At 36.0% G+C, this 15,721-nt stretch overlaps 1 protein-coding gene across 1 annotated transcript in view; it reads left to right on the top strand.

Annotated features, from left to right (window-relative positions):
* Nucleotides 1-15,721, top strand: part of EYS (eyes shut homolog) — an 810,501-nt gene that overhangs the window by 65,085 nt on the left and 729,695 nt on the right. Inside the window, exons 5-6 of the mRNA XM_075046421.1 lie at nt 1,040-1,154; nt 10,127-10,286. Coding sequence (XP_074902522.1) covers nt 1,040-1,154; nt 10,127-10,286 — 275 coding nt within the window. The remainder of the gene's footprint in view (nt 1-1,039; nt 1,155-10,126; nt 10,287-15,721) is intronic.

The following is a 15,721-nucleotide window of genomic DNA, read 5'->3' as shown; positions in this document are numbered from 1 at the left end:
AATGAATATGCTGTTGATATGAGTAGCTTTGTTTAGACAGAAAAATAAGTATGTAACTACCTAATATCTTTGAACATGCTGAAATAAAAGCAGTTAAGTATTATGAAAAACTCCTTGTAGCCACAATAAGTGAACCGGAAACTTGTTAAGAATAAACTTTGCAAGAATTTTGATTCTAAGTACTTGAAATGGTAGCAGTGTAATTATAGAATTTACATACAGTAATTTTTTCAAGAGGAGGGTGAGAATTATGTAGTCCATTGCTACTTGCATAGAGTGTCCCCCTGTGGACAGGGATTATGTATCTATCAAAACACAAAAGAGAGTTTTTGCAGTCTGGATTTTACTTTTTGCACATTTTGAGCAAGATATAAATATTCAGATATTTTTCTACACTGTTCCAAGAAATGTCTACAGTTCCTTTTACCATAGAAGAGTTACCCACAGCTCCATTGGCATCAAATGGAGCTAAAAAACTGTCACAAAAATAGAATGTTGGTTTTCTCCTTTAAAGAAAATACCCAATTACAATTAAGCAAACACAAAACAAACCGTGCCTTGTTCTCTCCCTAGATACCTTACATTGTTCCTTACATACCTAAGCATGTCATTATAGGCTACTCTTTGTTAATCATTAGTAGTGATTGATGCTAACTACATTAAACATCATTTATCATCTTATTTCTAATTTTTTTCTCTGATGGTTTAATTGACCCATCCTTTCTAATAAATTTCAAAAATCCCATTTATAGCTTTTTATTAAATATTACCCCATTTTAGATGTTTTTTTGTTTCTGGAAGATTATAGGAAGTATGATATGAAAATGCTTTAATCAATGAAAAAAATTGGAGAAGTAAGAATATCCAGAATCATGCAACTGACTTTTAATTGCTTGAAAACATGTTCTGTTTATTTTAAATAATATATGAGATCTGTTTTGTTACTGCAAGAACACTATTTAATAGAGTTATGGAACATAATTAAATACAATTAACTTTTAAAGTGCAAGTCCTCTAAAATACACTGGTGTATTTGCAGCTGCATGCCAGGATTCACTGGAAAGAACTGTGAGGAAGTAATTGACTACTGCAGGCTGCTCAGCATCAACTGTCTGAATGAAGGATTGTGTCTTAATGTAATTGGAGGATTCACTGTAAGTAATTTAATACATGTTAAACTAATTCAGTGCTCCAAAGTATAAAAGCTTCAGACAAGCAGAACTTGAAATGCGTTCATTACTCTAAGAGACAAGAGGGACATACATTTATGTGTTTTATTTATTTAAATCAATAACACAAGGATGATTCACTTGGGTAATATGGATTTTTTTATTACTTTTCTACTGAGACTGTGTTTTGTACTATATCAAGTAAGAGAACTGAAGAGTATTTTTATAGTAAAAAGAATGCATAACTAATTGTGGTCCAGTGCTATTATCCACACCGATGATAATCACAGCTATGTTGCAGCATTTAAAAATACATTGCTTGAATTGAGAACATCTGTTGCCATTGTTTTAACCAGAATCAAACTAGTAATCTAAACATAAGCGCATTTAAACTTAATACAAACTTAAAAGTTTGATGATGAAACTACAGTGCAGTGAGGTTGATTCCAACTGACAATTTGAAAAAAAGTAATTCTGCTTGTTTTACCTCTCAAAATAGCTCCTGAAAATGTTGAGCAAGATCCATCACATACCAAGGTTCTTCTGGCCGTAGCTTGTCAAAAAAAAGGAAATAGTAGTTTCTCCAATGGCAGTAATTGGGAACAACTTAAAGGTTACTCTGAGCAACCACTCATTCTGCAAATAACAGGAGATGATCACAGAATCACAGAACGGTTGAGGTTGGAAAGGACGTCTGGAGGTCATCTTGTCCACCACTCTGCACAAGCAGGGCCACCTAGAGCCATTTATCTAGTCCCAGTCCACTTTACCTGTTTGGGTGTTCAGACAAAACGTGTTAGGATTACTCTTACTCCTTCCTCCAGGGAGTAGGAAGAGTCATCTACGCTGTAAGGGAAGGAGAGCGGGAATGGAGGGTGACAGCGAGGCTGGCAGGGACAGTGTCCTCACTACCGAAGGGCACAATCCCTCAATACCCCCAAGAACAGAGCAGATCCACAGATTCAGCAAAGGTCCAGTCACCACCAGACAAGTCCATCGTGATGGAGCAGTCGTGCGGTCAAGCTGGGTAGTCAAGTCAACAGATTAGAACCAGCAAGATACAAAGCTGGGTACAGGCGTACTGACAAAACGGCTCTGGGAAGGATCTAGCACAAAGGCCTGAGCTTAAATGCAGCTCACGAGTAAATGGCTGGAAGCGTGGACATCTCAGAGGCGAGTTCTGTTTCACAGTAGGGTGTCCCAAAGGGACAGTGCTGGGCCGCGCCAGAGCTCACCCTGAACACAGGCAGTTAAACCCGCGGGAGAGGGGGAAGAGGTCCCCAAGGAAGAGTGTAGAGGAAGATGATGATAGGCTGCTCAGGCCAATTAGAGCCTGTTGATGCATTCAAGGTCCTGACAGTTTCTCTGAATATTCCTTGCGTGTAATTATTCCTTCAGCCTAAATATCATCACCTTTCTTGTAGTCACAAACGCTAAGGAGGTGTTGATAACTTTCTCCCCAAGGCTTTCCACCTGACTCCTTGTGTTTGCTCATGTTCCTTGAGTCCTACCTGATTTGAAAACTGCTACATACAGGTGATCAAGGATTATTTCTCCTATTTACTAATGGGAACAAGAAAAAAAAAAGATGCCAGTCCTTTGTTCAAAGTGGCCAGCCCATATTTTTCCACCTTGTTCTGTGTGCACATTCTAAGTTAAATACTGTTGTGGACTTTTCAAGTCTCACTAAGAATTAAATTCATAGCACTGTTAACTGTATTACTGAAATTAATTACTGCATCTTGTCCTTTCCCTTAGTCCCTGATCTTAATTGACAGGAGCAGCTGTTTAGGTTGACCTGTTACTTATACAAATACTTGCACTTCCACAGATATGTAATCAGATCTATAAGAGATCTGTAACAAGAATTTTATTTAAGAGCATGATAAGTTAGTGAAGAGAATACATGTAAATTATAATTTCAGAAATTAATGAATACTGTATTACTGAAAGAAATATGCATGTTGTATCTGCCAAACTCTTAATTCTGATGAAAATTGTTTAAAAATCTGTGTTTTAAGAACATTTATTAATTCTACCTGTAAATATATATTAACTAGAGCAATAGTATATAAAAGTACTTTAACACAAAATCTGAGGTTGTTTACAAAATATTGCATGTTAGAGATTTATGCTAATAGAGTACCAAAACATCCATACTTAGAAGAACATAATTCTTGCTTTGTTGAGTATACTATTTATAATATACCCACAGAAGAATAAAATAGATCGCAAGGAATTCTCTCTGAGAATTTGCCTCTCCTTATTGTTGATAGCAGATGAAACAAATACTGAGCCCAGTTCTGCCGCACTGAAATAAAGGGGTTCATGAAAAGATATACTGATTTAAAAATGATTGTGTCTCCCAGTTAACTTACCTACATAGTAGAAATATTAGATTCAAAACAGAAACATTGCTTTTAGCTCTTTTCAGCTACTTACGTCCACTTATATCAAGCAATAGCAAAAATTACAGTGTAACAATTAGAATGCAAAAGTGATATAATTAATCAGTGATTTCTGGCTAGTGTTCATGCAGTGCAGTGGAAGGAGACTGTGCTGTTAAGGGGGAGTGAAGCTAAGGAAAAGTACCGGTTTTAACTTCTCTAACTAATTTGCAGAATATGTGTTCTGTAAACATCAGGTGTTTGTATAGGCCTGGGTAACACTGATTAATGAAAACATGTACCAACATGCATACCTTTCAGAGAACTGCTCCCCAGTCACTCAATTTTTGCTTTCTTATATGGATATGCATTTAATAGCATATATCAAATAGTATGATCCACTGTAAAAGGACAGAAAAAATAATATAATAGAAAAGATTGGTATCTAAAATCTTGCCCTTGCAGATGGCTCTGTGGCTGTTCATGTTACATTCTTTTGATCCTTTTCCTCACAACCCTATATCAAAGCCATAGCTGTTATAGTTGGAGTTTTATGGTGAACCTGAGATATTTCAACAACAAAGTGTGAACCCAGAGGATATATGGTTGACAAAGTAAAACTGCGAGTACAAATGAACAACCAGTAACACCATGGGTCACACCATTGTAGTTTAAGTTAAAAAACCTGCACATACGTGCTGCCCAAAGATTATCGTGCTCTCTGGCAAAGCAGAAGAGGCTCGTATACTAACACAAAGAACTGCCTTCACCAAAGCCAATACGTTCCTTCTGGGGGGACGAGGGAGAGAGGAGGGAACCTCTCTTTCTCCTGTGTTTTTTCCGCATGTCAGAAAGCTGGTACGTGGTACGCATTCAGCAGAACTCGTGCAGAAATGGCAGCCGGGCAGCGAAAGCTCCACGTTTCATCCCCAACCAGCTGAGGTTTGCCCTGGTGGGTGCAGAACCAGACCCGTCAGCCAGCTGCCAGGCTGGGAATCAAGCTGCTGCTTTTCCGAAGAGCGGCGAGCAGTGCCAAGGCCAGCGGTTCTCCCCGCGCCAGCTTCGGCAGCCTCTCTGGAAACTCCGGGACCACCGCTCCCCTTTGCCACTTCGTCAGGTCTCCCCTGAGGAGCCGCGCTCTGTCCTAACGCTCTTCGGTAATACTTTATGCCCAGAAGTCTGGCTGAATTTATAACCCAGAAGTAAAGCACCTCTATGCAGAATTAGCAATAATCGCCAGAACTGAGCTACATCAGTCACGCTGCTTAGGTCTCATAGCCCCAAGAAGGCTTCAGACTTATCCTTAGAGCAGCCACTTCTATTTGTTGCATGAGAGGAGAAATAAGTTCTAGATAACATATCCAGAATTAAGAGGAAGCATAGCTGAGAGAAAACCTTACCTTGTTTAACAGATGCAGTTCTTTTAAAAAAAAGCCACGAGGACTCTTTGAAAGCCCTCTGCACTGTATCAATGAACATTTGTTTTCTGAGTATAAAAAAGCCGTAAGGAAACAAACATTTAATATATTTGGCAAACTATATATTAAAGCAGTTGGTTGGAGTGATAAAATTGTTATGAATATTTATAACAGCTCTACTAGCAATGCTAGAAGCAATGAAAATTGGCACTGCAAAATCTACTGCTCTCAGATGCAACTTTTATACTTAGGTACAACATATAAAATAGATGATTGTCATTTTCCTTTTAAAAAAAATCTAGAGTCTTTCCTACTGTTTTCTCCCCATGGACTATCCAAGCAATATAGTCTCATCTCTGTGAAGCCACTTTGCCACCATCATTAATTCCACTGATGTCTCTCCTGTATTTGTCCTTCCAGCTGCCTGTTCAAACAGCAGTAGTTCAAAGTCAGATACTTCCATTAGGGGCTACTTTTGCACTAGTTAATTAGTCCATTTTCTTCCACACTGTAGCAGTAATTCTACAGAGTTCACATAAATTTTGAAATGTCCTATATAGTTTTGTGCTTCTTCAGTGTTTAATTTGAACTTTATCGAAACAACCTTTCCCTGCTTTTCTTATTGTATTGAAATAAACAGCATCAAAGCACCCCAGGTACACTTCATACATGCTGTTAAGTATCCCTGAGCAGTACAGAAGTTAATGAACAGTAGAAATCTTCATGTAATAAACTAAACATCCTGATTTCCAAGAGTTAATTTAAATGAAAAATATTTAGTTAAAGCTCTGGTCATGCAATACCTTTACATATCTTTATACAATGTATCTTAATTGATCTACTAGAACAGCATATAATTAATTATAAATAAACAGTAAGATACACCAGAAATAACCAAAAAGAATGTTTTGTTTCATTTTTAAACAAAACTTCTGAGAAGATGACATGGTCATTTTAACCCATTGTCAGTAAATAAAAGCATAAGTCAGCAAAAATATTGAAAAATAAAATACACAAAATTGATAAACATTACAGTGAAAGATGTGCTACATGATCAATATGAAATATTGGTTTTATCGATAAAATGCAATGCCATTTCTATGAATGGTATGCAGAGGAAAAATAACTAGATGATTTTGAGATGGTGAAATTTCCAGAAGTTTAAAACAGCACGTTTACAGTAGTATGTTACATAAATTTGGAAGCAGACAAAAAAAAACCCACAGTAAATAATTGTACCTTTTTTCTTTTTTTTTCAGTATGTTTTGCAAGATAATAATTTAATTCTTAAAAAAAAAAAGAGGTTTACCCCATGTAATGACAGATATAGTAAGTTAGGACCAACTCATTTTCTCTTTTTAAGCTAAAAAATTCACTCACGTGCCCTGGTGTTTTGTAGGCTAATGAATCAATGTTGTAAAGTTTTAAGACCTTAGCTGTTACAGGCATGGCAGAATTTATTGACAGCTATAGAATTATCCTCATTTTCATTTTCATTTTTGTACACAGTTTGAAGGAAAAATATTGTAACTTTCCCTTTCATAAAAATACTTGTATTCCAATTGGAAGAAGTGATTAAAAAGATCTCCCCAAATAAGTTCCTCAATTGAGTGCATTACATAGCAACATGTTTGTTAGCTATGAACTAAATTTCCATATGTTCATTGCATTTATTAACTTCCCACTTTGTGTGGCTTCTACAGCTTCTCTTAGGAAAGCATTTTACATATAGGAAAATTGTAAGCAGAAATTTTTTTTCTGGTATTAATCTAAGGATTTTTTTTCCTTTATTTTAACAGATTTTCTAGCTGCATCAACATAGAAAAATAAAAATACTCTTCCTTTTTTTTGTCATTTGGCCAAAGAGCATGTACTAATTTCTTTAAATCTTTTGTCATAAACCAGTCACTCAAGTTCCTAATGTTGAGAATACCTATAGAAAAAATTGAGAAAATAAATAACAGTAAGGAGATGCACATCACTGTCTGTATTTGTGGAATGAGAGGGGAGAGGGGAAAAAAGGAAGAAAATCTGAGGGTAGGAAAAAACCACATAAGAGAACATGTAAGACAAAACAAAAACTGCAAGCATTCGTACCCTGTTTGCTCTCTAAATTTTGGGTTGAGTTGGGGTTTTCTCCGTGTACTTTAAAAGTAGCAGAGAAGTCTATACACACGAACATCTTTATCTTGTGAGTCATCTTACCAGGCAATTGAAAACTGATAAGGCAAAAAAAGGGTTAGTGTACCACTTTTCAATAAAACTATCAGGATGCTGTTGGGGTGATCTCAATTCAGCTTAAAAAAAATTACTTCATGTTGGTGGAAAGTGCTGGCTTAAGCTTCCCTAAGACTTGTCCTTTAATTATCCTCAAAACAATTCAGGTATAATCTGGAAATAGTGATTTAATTCCTGAATGCTGTCTTGCCAGTAATACGTTTCACCCCAGGTGCAGAAAAGCCACTTTGCTAGATGAAAAGTAAATGTAGTTTTCACAACAATTCCATCTCTGAGAACAGATTTTTTAAGTGAACATGTATCCACTAGGAAGAGGGTTAAACTTCAGTGAACTTATTTGAAGAAGCTCTTTCTTGCAGAATGTACTTAATAAGATATTTGAAGAAAGAAAATACTAGTTAAAGAGTTTTAACCAGTAAATAGTAATGTTTAGTGACTGAGGAGATAAAAGGTTGAGTCTAGTCAATGAGAATTTCCAAATAAATACTGTACCTATGAAAAGCAATCATAAAAGAGAAGCTATCCTATAAATCCCATTTTTAGAGGTACAGCAGCAGAAAAAAAATGAGACAAGGATAATGTAAACCCACTGCTGAATGAGGTGGCTGACATTCAGTGCCTTTGCTCTGGTTTTTACTTGCAGTATCTGCTTTCAAGTTGCCCAAGTCCCTATGCTGAGTGACAAAATTTAGAGGAAAGAAGTACTATCAATGACAGAGGAATGCCAAACTAGGAATTACTTAGACAAAGAGGGTATTTATATATGTCCAAAGGGCTCAACTAGACAAGATCCTGAGCAACCAGCTTGGATTGTAAAGTTGACTTGCTCTGAGCAAGGAGTAGGACTATACGACCTCCAAAGGTCTGTTTCACCCTAAATTATCCTGGGATTCTATGGATGTAAACTATATTGACATACAGAAAAAAATCATATTTTTATAGGTTTGTTTGGGGGAAGCTTTGTATACTGAATGACAAAGGTAGACGTACCCATAGATACAGTTACCTCAAACATATCACCTTGTTTTTACGTTTTTGTAGTAGTGTCAAATGTGACCAAACATAACATCAGGGACAAGGACAGTACATAGGGAGTGGCAGATGTTTCTGGAGATTGAGGGGAATGAAATCTGGAAATGGCAGAGTTGTGTATGGGTATTGTCACAACAGAGAGATGCAGGGATAGGAATTTGGAAAATAGGGACTAAGGAATATACAGCTGGCGGAGAAAATTATGTTCTTCCAGGCCCTGGGAAGGTAAGTCACACTAATTCTGTTGCATATCATGCTCCTCATATCTGGGTCACTCAGGAGATGACAGCTCACTTCAGCTATCTGCTGTTTCATTAGTTTAACTCAGAGATTAGCAATGTGGAATTCCCATCACTGCAGTTCTCTTAAAGGCTTCGCTTAGCCACCTGAATACTGTTCATTTTTACAAAACATGCGTATTATTTAGGAAATCAGAGATCACTGTAGTGGAAATGTTTAGAACACTGATAGGTCGGGTCAGTTTTAAACTTTAAAACAAAATTTTATTGAATTAATTTGTAAACAGCATACTTCATGCTAACAATTTTTACAGATTGTTAGTCATTCTCACTACACCTACATACTGTTATTCTGTAACATTTACATTGTAAAATATCAGTGATTGTACAATACTATGGAGTTGATGCCATATAGTTAGTGCTGATGTCTATGGTCCTTGGTGGTCCTTAGTTCCCAAGGTCAAGGTAATCTTGTCCTTTGGAAACCTTTTGTTACTTGTATGATGTGCAACTACACCCATCTCTGTCCCTTTGGTGGTCACATTGTCCACATGCTCATGTAAAATGCTTATACATTGTGCCTGGCTACATCCTCACAGTGTCCTAAAATACTTCAATGCTGCTGTGGCTATACTGTTCTATTCCCCTTATAACTGGATTCAAGGCAAGGTACTATTAATTATATTCTGATCAGGACACTTGTAATTTATAGGTTTCATAGGACTCTTTGCAGAAGTTAATATAAGCTTGTATTCCAATAGAATATTTTCAGCGTCATCTACTTTTTTGTTTATGGTTATAACCAGTGTCTTCCATTTTTTTTAATGGTGCACTGAGGTCCTTGAAGGATATTGAAGTAAAAAGACTCTGCCAACATTTTTCTGTCATAATAATGCTTAATAATAATTCTACCATAATAATGGAATAATAATGCTACCTGTGTGTTCCTATGGTTTGGTTCCATTTTTTTGTAAATGAAACTCTTTGTCCAATGAGTCATGATTGTATTGTCATTGTCCCAAAACAAAAGACATGTCATGTGTGAAGACTACCAAAGATATCTCCATTACTCTAGAAATGTATTTTTTCTTAGAGCAGCAGCTCTAGCCTTGTATTCAAAAACTTCACTAGACAGCTTCAAATCTTCCCCTTTCCTCTGAAGAAATTATTTCTAGTTATTTTAGTTAACAACAGGGTCAGAATGTATAACAGGAGCCCCACATTATGTTTCCTCATTACTGGCTGGCCACTGTGTTTATCTTGCAGGCTGTGTTAGTGTCACTGCCTGGTTTCCCCCTCACCTCCAGGCCTTTGAAATCCTTTTTGCACACTCGGTTCTTCTGTTCCTGCAGGCAGCTCCATCCCTCACAGCCAGCAATTATCTTGCCATTTCCTCCTACTCATGTGTCCCACACTTTTTCAACAGACATGGTAGATGAGTTCTGCCTCATTCAACTGTTTTATCATCTGCAAATAGAGGCATGAAGAACAGTCTCAGCTGGATGTAATACTCTGCATTCTGCCGTACTTTTGCTCAGTAGTAAAATACAAGACCCAAAGAAGTTTCTACAAACTTTCACATTACATTTTCATTTTGTGTTTCCTCTGTGGTTTTTGTTTCTTTGTGTGTTTGTTTCATCTAGTGCCTCTGTGCCCCTGGATGGACAGGAGAATTTTGCCAATTTGCTGAAAACGCATGTTTAATTTACCCAAATAGTTGTTCTGATGGAGCAACTTGCATTGATATGAGCCACCTGAGAGAGCAGCCTTTGTTTCAGTGTTTGTGTCCTCGTAATTTCACAGGTAAGGCATATACAAATCATGTAGAAGTTTGTAGTTTCATTTCCTTTTAAATATTCAAGTATAGGAATGCTGAATTTTCAAAAAGAAGGAATAGAGAAGTGTTTGGAGGAGTAACCACATCTCTTTGCATTTTCTGCCCTCTGCTGTGATGCCTAGAAAATCTAAATCAAACTTACAGGTTCCTTTTGAAGCTTCCAGTTAAGGTTATAGTAAGAATCGACCTAGAGGAAGTATTAGCTTCAGTTGCAGAGACTAAGTGTATGTCTACATGTAGAAGTTCTGCATGTGAGCTAGATGTCTGCCTTCTCATTATAGTTCCTGGAGATCTAATTAATGAAAGCAATGGAGTCCAGGGAGTTTGCTAGTTTGTATCAGCTTGTATTTGTTCAGATAGCTTTAGTTATCTTTCTGAGACCTGAATCCCTTTATCATTGGGGTGGAATTAACTGATTCACTTTATTTGACTTTAGAAGTCTAAAGTAATGTGAGACCTAGTAAACAAGTCTTCAAGGCTCTATGTATTGTCAGCAAGTAAGTGTTTTCAGGGGGGAATTGAGGCCACCTGTGTTAGGTATTTGGTAGTGGTTGAAACACTTTCTTCAGGAGTGTTTCTTTTTCAATTGGCTACAAAAGAAGCCTGGAAAAGTAGTTTAGATTAACCACATTGGTTGTTAGCTTGCAAGGAAAACAACTTCTATTTTTTCCTCCTCCTTACCCTGGAAGTAGAAGCCCATTTAATTTGGATTCTACAATGCTTCACTAATATTTGTTTAGAGAGAGAACTGAAAAAGAAGCATTGAATATGATTTACTCCAGTTTTAGGTAACAGTGAGGAAACAGATATTAGCCAGATGTATATCAGTTTAAAGGTAAGTGCCAAAAAGATTAACAGAATTTAAAAAATAATCAATTGAATGATAGAAGCTTAGTAGTTATTACCTAAAGAATGAAAATAAAATTAAAGAAATGCTAGTAATACACACAGAAAACAGACTTTAAATCTATTACCGTTGAAAAAAAATCATAGAATCATATCCCAGAGAGTTGTAACTGTCAACCTCTCTTCTCACTTCCACCTTGTCACCTGTATGGTTCTCTTTTTTCAGTGTAATCTTGGGTTATTTTTTGTTGGTGTGACAACTAAAATTATGGATTTGTTAATAAAAGTAATGTTTCACTATGATACTTCAAGGCTTTTGAGATAATAGTAAGGTTGCTACTGTACAACATAGTCATGAAACAAAAGTCTGACAGGCTATAGTAAATGGCAATAAATGTATGCAATTAATACAATTTAACCTTACTAAGCACTGAGTAATGACTGAGGTCAAGTGGAACTGACTTCAGTGTTCAGGGACATCTCACCATAAGGTCAAGATTCTTTCCTTTGTGTGATCTCATTGTAAGGGGTTTTTTATATTGTAATAGATATATTTTTTTTTTATTTATTTCCATTTATAAATTATCCGTTACTTTTTCACTCTTGTTCCATAGCATTTTTCATTTATACCTGTTTATTGTTGCATTTGTGTGTTTGGGAAGAGAGAGAGCAAAGGACAATGCAGTGGCAATTTTGGCATGTTTACTTGACTCTGAATTAAATAGCATCTGCAACCAGAAAGGCTATTGCAGTTCACATCTAATTGTTCTTAATTGTGTTTATAAATTATAAACACTACAGCTGTAGCCTTTGCATTAACATTTAAATCATATTTGGAGAAAACTTATCTTAGGGAAAACAAAATATGACATGATGTAACATTGTCAGCTGTGAAAAGCAGAACTTTGATTTTAAAAATAATAAAAACATTTGATTTTGGTTCATACTCTTTAATGAAACTTTGTAGAAAGTTAACATATACACACAAATGTAATTTTAAACTACATTTCTTATTTTGGTTTATATGTAACATACATTTTGGATCATTGACTTAGAAAAATATCCATGTGTTCAGTTTAAATGGTCAAAGGAGAAAATAAAAAGGTTATAAAAGATAGTTATATTTGTTGAATAGATGTCACGACTTTTGTGCTTTCAATTTCCTTCTACAGTTAGTTCCTTATTTTCCTTTTCCTTTTTCTCTTCTCTGAAAGTGGATAAAAACCTTTGTATCTACAACAGTGCATGTAAGTAACATGGCTTATGACATTGAAATGAAACAATCCATGTCAGCGATTTCTCAGGTTTTGCACAGTAGACCAATTGTCCTTGAAGAAGCTTCCTCTAATTAATTACTATCTTTCCTTCTGTGTAGAGCAATCATATAGGCAGGAATTGATTGGGCATGTTAGACACTTCATTTAGTTAGTAGAGAAGTCCTTTAATTAAAATAATCTTACTACTGCTAAAATGAATTGCACCCCAAGCAAACTCACCCACCAGAATTTGAAGTACTACTTCAATTACATACATTTTCTTCATCTTCAAACTTTCCTTTTAGAAGATTCATTAAGATCATTCACAGTTTTATCCACAATTTATTTTTGTTCTTTCTCTCTTTGTTTAATTGAGTTGAGACAGGGCTGCTAATTTCTACAGGTATATTGGAAATTAATATAAACAGACTTGGATGAAGCTTGCACTATTGAACTACGTAGGTGGTTTGAAACAGTCTTCTGTAGAAAGTATCTTCAGTGCCATAATAGCTAATGTCCCAGAGAAGAAGGTATGGGATATAAAAGTTCCTTTATTTTTCACAGACTAGTTAAGACAATTTTTATACTAGTGAATGAAACAATTACATCGCCTAACTTAAACCCTATTTTACCCCCCTAATTTAAATCCACATTTTAAAATTCTTTTGTTCTCCACAACACAGTGTTGACATGGTTGAACACCGGTGGGCAGCTAAGCACCGCACAGCTGGTCACTCACTCTCCCCCAGTGGGATGGGGGAGAGAATCAGAAGGGTAAAAGTAAGAATACTTTTGAAAGTTGAGATAAAGGCAGTTTCATAGGGAAAGCAAAAGCTGCGCACACAAGCAAAGCAAAATAAGGAATTCATTCACTGCTCCCTGTTGGCAGGTGGGTGTTCTGCCATGTCCAGAATATTTGGGGAAGGTCTCTATTTTGTGTTGAAGTACAGTGGAAGTCTTATAAGTCTCAAAACTCAAATAGATAAAAAGAACAATAACATTTCTTCCACCGCTCTGTTCCCTGTACTAAAGGTGAACTGGTAAAGGAATTTTTGTAGCATCGCGGGAGGTCCCTATATCACAGGAGTGTCACTGGAATTACACAGCAGTATATGTCTCAGCAACAGCTGCTGTCATTTTAAGCTTTGTTCATTGCACTTTATGTTATTACCATTGTCACCTTTGAAAGAGAAATTGTTAGTGCACACAGATTCCAAACATCAATGACCATGGACTGAAATAATGGAATAAAAGAAGTCACTTGCTAAGTATTACTAGAAGAATTCACTCAGAATACTTATCTTCATTAAATGAAGGAAAAAGGAACAGCTCGCTGTTTTGCAGAGGATTCAGTTTTCTGTTAAAGAAGACCTTTCAGTGATAACTGACAGAAAGCAAAAATAACAACTAAATTTGATCTCTAATACTCTTCAGTAGATGTCTAGAAATGTTTCCTGCTGTTTAAAATGCTTTTTAGAAGGTGTGGCTGAATAGCATTACTTAGGGTGAAATTATTTTAGTTAGGGCACAAGTCCTCACAAAGATCTCTCACCTAAGATTAATTACTATACCTAGAATTCTCTAAGAATATATTTACTGCATAGTTTTACACAACTCCAAATGAAAATGAGGAAATATTCAGAATCTGTGTAAATCTATTTTCCAACTTCTAGTGGGTCCAATACAGATTACTGTAAGTGCATTTATTGTCTTTCAAAATAATTAAAAGTTCCTGGAAATTGAATAAATCATGGCTAATTTTTAAGTGCCTACAATGTCTGTACCAGGCTTGTCACTCTGTGCTCTCTGCAGGTTCTGTGGAAAGAAATGAGTATTTTAAAGACTCCAATCATCTGACCTATTTTGGACATAGAGTTCAGGATGAGACAAATCATGCTTCAAAAGTTAAGAGTTTTTCATGGCCTGTAAATGCAATAGCATGGATGTAAAGGCCCACATTTCAGAAGGTGAATCTTAACTGCCCATGCCCTGCCAAAGAACATATTTTTTAATGTTCCCCCTAGCTTCTTGGTTTAAATGGTCAAGAAGTAGTGGCTTTGTGTGTATGTCTGTGTGTGCACATCTGCACTAAATCTATTTTAGTGTTATAACATAACTACATTCAAAAACAGAAAAAAGAAAAAATACTCTTAAGTTGTAGCTTGCTAAAATTACTTTCATTTTAGAGAAGGGAAAAAAAAAAAAGAATTATGATGCAGTCCCAGTACCTGTGCACTGAAGAAAAGTGTTAGGTCATGCACTATATTTTGTTTGATAAATTTGTTGCCATATAAAATAGGGAATAGGAAATGCTTAGTGTAGATTCTTTATGTACTCTTTATTAGCATAATAGTTGTTACTTACATAGTTTCTGCAAAAAAAAGTGATAATATTAAATTGAGAGCAGAAGTGCAAAAGTAGACCAAAACAGAACACATAAACCTGAAAATATTTCTAGTAACGACAAATGCAGCTAAAGTCCTAAGGAATGCAAATTCTGATTTTAGACCTTAAAATGTCTGGGTCAGTTAAAAATGAAACACTCTTATTAGAAGTGCTGACTTTTCTACACTCGGGAATATGGAAGGCAACTGTGAGTTATATTCTTTATAAGGACCTTCAGGAAGTTATTCAGTAAATTCAGACTTACCAGTATGTACATCGTTAGCTGATTCTGTTATGCTCCAAGTCTTGGTTATGGGCAAGGAAGAAGCACACTTCATATACATGTAAAGCCCCAAATTTATTGGTAATGTAACTGAAATGTTAAAAATATAATCATTATTGGGCTAGATCTAATTGCTACAGAAAATGAATAAAAATGGTGTTTAAACTGGGAGTCACGTAATTTTTAGTTTCTGCCCCTTTTCATGACATTATACTCACCTTTTTCCCTCCTCCTCTTGGAGTTTAAGGTCAGTTGTTTCATAGTGGTGGTGGTGGGGATGGTGTTAGAGAATCTATAGTCCTTCACTGGGAGGAATATGATGTTCATCCTGGTGGTTTCTTCTCCAGCTTTCTAGGATCTCCTTGGGGTTATTTCTATATGTCTGCTAAGATGCTTTTACACTTTTTCTTCGTTGGGCAGCAGTTCTATTTTGTATCTGAATTTACTTCTTATAGTGGTTCTAACATTTATTAAATACTATTTCTTTGTTCCTTTTGTTACCCTTAAGACCAGTTTTGTCCAGCTCCAGGTCTGCATTCTTTAACTGACCACTGGTGAGTTGTTTATAGCCACGGGGTCTCCAATGTCAAACCCATGCCCCATCTCTTACCACCCCATGCCTGTGTTCCTC

This window comes from Buteo buteo, chromosome 15 (genome assembly GCF_964188355.1).
Source record: "Buteo buteo chromosome 15, bButBut1.hap1.1, whole genome shotgun sequence".
NCBI classification, from domain to species: domain Eukaryota; kingdom Metazoa; phylum Chordata; class Aves; order Accipitriformes; family Accipitridae; genus Buteo; species Buteo buteo.
The sequence above is the reverse complement of the archived record's forward strand: the minus strand, read 5'-3'. Positions and strand labels throughout refer to the sequence as shown.